This window comes from Galeopterus variegatus, unplaced genomic scaffold, assembly GCF_000696425.1.
Source record: "Galeopterus variegatus unplaced genomic scaffold, G_variegatus-3.0.2 Scaffold3439, whole genome shotgun sequence".
NCBI lineage: Eukaryota > Metazoa > Chordata > Mammalia > Dermoptera > Cynocephalidae > Galeopterus > Galeopterus variegatus.
The window spans coordinates 197,697-201,682 of NW_007729550.1; the positions used below are offsets into that span (position 1 = coordinate 197,697).

At 42.2% G+C, this 3,986-nt stretch overlaps 1 protein-coding gene across 1 annotated transcript in view; it reads left to right on the plus strand.

The window, feature by feature from the left end:
- LOC103600739 (interleukin-12 receptor subunit beta-2-like) overlaps positions 1–3,986 on the plus strand; it is a gene marked incomplete at its 3' end in the record, with an annotated part of 37,405 nt that overhangs the window by 11,029 nt on the left and 22,390 nt on the right. The window contains exons 3-5 of the mRNA XM_008585070.1: positions 1,056–1,170; positions 1,955–2,139; positions 3,635–3,777. Of these exons, the coding sequence (XP_008583292.1) occupies positions 1,056–1,170; positions 1,955–2,139; positions 3,635–3,777 (443 nt within the window). The remainder of the gene's footprint in view (positions 1–1,055; positions 1,171–1,954; positions 2,140–3,634; positions 3,778–3,986) is intronic.

The window sequence follows — 3,986 nt, forward strand, 5'->3', positions numbered from 1 at the left end:
TTTTTTTTTTTTTTTTTTTTTTTTTTTTTTTTTTTTTTTTTTTTTTTTTTGGTACAGACAATATCTAGGGCTGCAGAGATCCTTGTTTTATCTCACCCAAAGGAAATATCTATCTAAACAGTCTCAGTATTAGGGTAAAATGGGATGCCTGAGTAACAGAGAGTTTTCTCTTACCTTCATGAAGTCTGAGAAACTCCCAGCTTGGGTTCTATCTTTGATGATAAAATGGGTTTATTTAAAAACACACACCTTACAGTAGAAGAGACCATGCTTGCCATGTGCACCTCTGCATATCCACAGCCAGCACTGTGCCTGGCCCGTGGAAGGTGTTCGTTGTCCACATACATAAAGGATCAATTTATAAATGTTCATAAGTACTCCAAGTGATGCTCTGCAGGAATTAGATTTGGGTGGTACAGCCCAGGAGGACATGACTACAGCAAATGGGTGTTAAGTGTCTTGGTAGCAAATTTCAGGTGAATGGAGAAAAAGAGTCTCTAATTTTTAAAGATTTCTAATATTTGAATGGGCATCACTCTAAAAAAGTTAACTTATCATCACCAGGGGTAATGGAGCTAGCACTGCGTGTTCATCTGTCAGGGAAAGTGGTAGAATATGGGAAGAACGACCTGCACTTGAGTCAGCCGCACCTGGGCTGGGGGGTCCAGATTCTGCCACTTCATAATTTTGTAATCTCGGGCAAGATACTACACCTCTCTAAATCTTAGTTTTCTCCCCAATGAAATGAGGATAATGATGGCAACTGCCTCATGGGTGCTATGATGTCTAATTGAGAAAAACTGCAGGTAAGCACATAGGGCTTGACATATATTAAGTGTTTGGTCCACATTCACCATTATTACTAATGTTATTAGAAGAAATCGATGCCTTGGAGGCAAATTTGAACTTGACAGAATCTAAAACGGCTTCCAGCTTATCTGGGTTTGGGGGAAGTGGGAGTGGTATTGTCATGTCGTTGGCAGATAATAACAATGTGATTGAAATATCACCTATGCGATATTTCAAATAGAAGGTCTTACTCTTTCTTTTCAAAGTTGTTCCAGAGCAGCCTCGAAACTTGTCTTGCATACAGAAGGGAGAACGGGGGACCGTGGCCTGCATCTGGGACAGAGGACGAGAAACCCACCTATATACTAATTACATATTACAGTGAGTGAGAGCTGTAGTTTTGCAACTGTTTTGTAAGTCTTCTCTTGGATGATTTAGAAATATCTAACAGTTTTATTTTTACTAGACAGAAGACACAATAGATACCTCTAGACAACCATATACTTTAAAAAAAATTCTTGTGTTCATCAGTTAAATCTGGTTCATTCATCTAGAAAGAGAGGCCTTATATCTGGGTCTGAGTTCTAATTCAGTGTTCTCTTCAGGGCATCTGTGGCCCGCACTGTGGGTGTTCTTCCCTGCTCTGGTAGGGTTAAGCTGGCTGCATAAAATCTCTTTCCTCTTTTGCAGTCACAGACTCTTGGTGTCATGATACATAAATAGACCTTTCCTTGTGGTAGTTTTCCATTAGCTTGAAGGAATTCCTTTTTAATGCACTGTTGGCTGGCCTGAGAATCCACAAGAAAGGGGTTTGGGGATACTGTTCCTTGGAGTAGATTCCAAAACCCCTCAAAGATCCAGCTGATTTGCACTGTTCCTGAGTGAGCAGGAGATGCGGAAAGGAAGTGAGACCCAGGATTCTGGTCTGGTCACCACTGTACTGGAAGCTGACATTTTATGCAGAGAATGCCAGGGTATCCATGAATCCTTTGGATAATGGTTTGGATCTCCCTGGAGNATATTCCCATGGCATATCCTCTAATGATAAGACTGACCTTAAAAACTGTCTAGAATCTTAAATATTTGAACATTTTGTTCCTTTTTACTAAAAAGAGAAAATCACACATAAAGTATTTTGCTAAACACAATTGTCTTTTGTTTATAGGTTAAATGGGCCAAAAAATTTAACTTGGCAGAAACAATGCAATGATCATTATTGTGACCGTTTGGACCTTGGAATCAACCTAACCCCCGAATCATCTGAATCCAGTTTCACGGTCAAGATTACTGCCACCAATAGTCTTGGAAGTTCTTCTTCTTTCCCATCCACGTTCTCATTCTTGGACATAGGTACATTTTACTTCACTTTTTCTAGGTGTCATTCATTGGCACATGAAAATTATTATTTTTTTTATTTTTATTTTTAATTTTTTCCTTTTTGTCTTTTTCCGTGTCCGGCAACGGATCGCAACCCTCAGTGTCGCCCCCGTACCGGACCGGGACCGGCAACGGGATCGCAACCCTTGGTGTTGCTCCCGTGCCTCACTCAGCCAGTGAGCAGGAACCGGTCTGTATGTGGGATCCAAACCCTTGGCGGGAGCGCTGCCACACTCCCAAGCGGCGCACTGTAGCAGTGCGCCACCGGGCCGGCCCACATGAAAATTATTTTTAAAATCATTCAAATCTGTGGATGGTGGTTTCAAGAGGGACAGAGGTTGACAGAAGGTGGGCAACAGGTGTAGGCAAAAGGTAGACTTTACTTTGATGCAAGTAAAGGGGCACATGATCCTAGAGCTATATGGAGATGGCTGTACGAAATGAGATACCCAGCATTATTTCTCTGTTGGAGAAACAGGCATTCCTGGCTTCAAATCCCATGAAAGCACCAGCTGTCTGTGTGATACCACCTGACTGAGGAGAGGGTCCTGTTCAGCCCTTCTTGTTGGAGGTGTCCTTTTACCTCCGCAGCTGCTCTCACTGCTCTGAGATAGGCTACATGTGGACCTGCTGGGCTAGACAGCCAGGGGCTAAATAAAGTGAATCTCACTCTGAGAATTCTTACCTCCACCCCTTGCATCAGCTTGGGAGCTGGAGTGAGCCAGTCCCAGCATATTTCTGAGCAAATATAATTGGCCCAGTTGAATGAGAGGCCAATCTCAGGCATCCCAAGTTCTGTCTGTCCCTGCTGGGACTGGGCTTCTGGAGGGCCTGAAGTTCCACCATGACTCAATGTGTGTCTCTTTTCTCTTCCCACAGCACTTCTTTGCATACATGCTGCCAACTGCGAGTCTGATCGTAGGCATTTACTGTATCCTTTCCTACCGCACTTCTCCCCAACCTTCTTTCTGTCTCTTTACACAGACCATTCATCTCTCGGCCACCTTCTTTCCCATTTTTTTCTTCTTTTCCTCTCTTCCTTTGTCCCTTTGCTATGAATTTTTCTACCAACATTTCTTTTTTTCCTGATGTGATCACCACTAGCCACCTCTGGCTTCCCAATCGCTGAAACTCTCGGGCTTGCCACATTGGTTTTCTGTAAATCATTGAATTAAGTGGAGCTGACACGTTGCTAATGTCGGTAGTAGTTATTTGGTAAAAATGAGGTTAAATTAAGGGGAATTATTTGAATGATTTAGAAATGCATCCAACATTTGTCTTTCTTTTGTCAAACTGAGAACTTCTCTCTTGTATTTTACCAAATTTATCCAGTGCGCCACCGGGCCGGCCCGGTGGTCACACATCTTAGAAATGAGTTTTGTTCAACTCTTTATAGCTCACGTCAGTACATATAGTAATTTCCGATCGTAGATCCTGAACCACATTTTTTCTTTGTCCTGGTCACTAGCGAAGCCTCTTCCTCCATGGGACATCAGAATCAAATTTCTAAATGCTTCTGTGAGCAGATGTATCCTTCAGTGGAGAGATGAGGAACTGGTGCTGCTTAACCGACTCAGATATCGACCCAGCAACAGGAGGTCCTGGACTATGGTAATGGTCTTTAGAGTGAAGGGGAAAAAAACATTAAGGGGTTCTTAGTATTGCTGCACAAACCTTTGTCTTTTCGTACCAGCAAAATATGGAGTTTTTAAGAATATTTAGCCTGAAAGTACACACTTAAGTTCTATCAGAAAGTCATGTACACCTCTATTTATTAAGAAATATCTTGAATTTTGGTCACCGATTCTGAAATTTTCTAA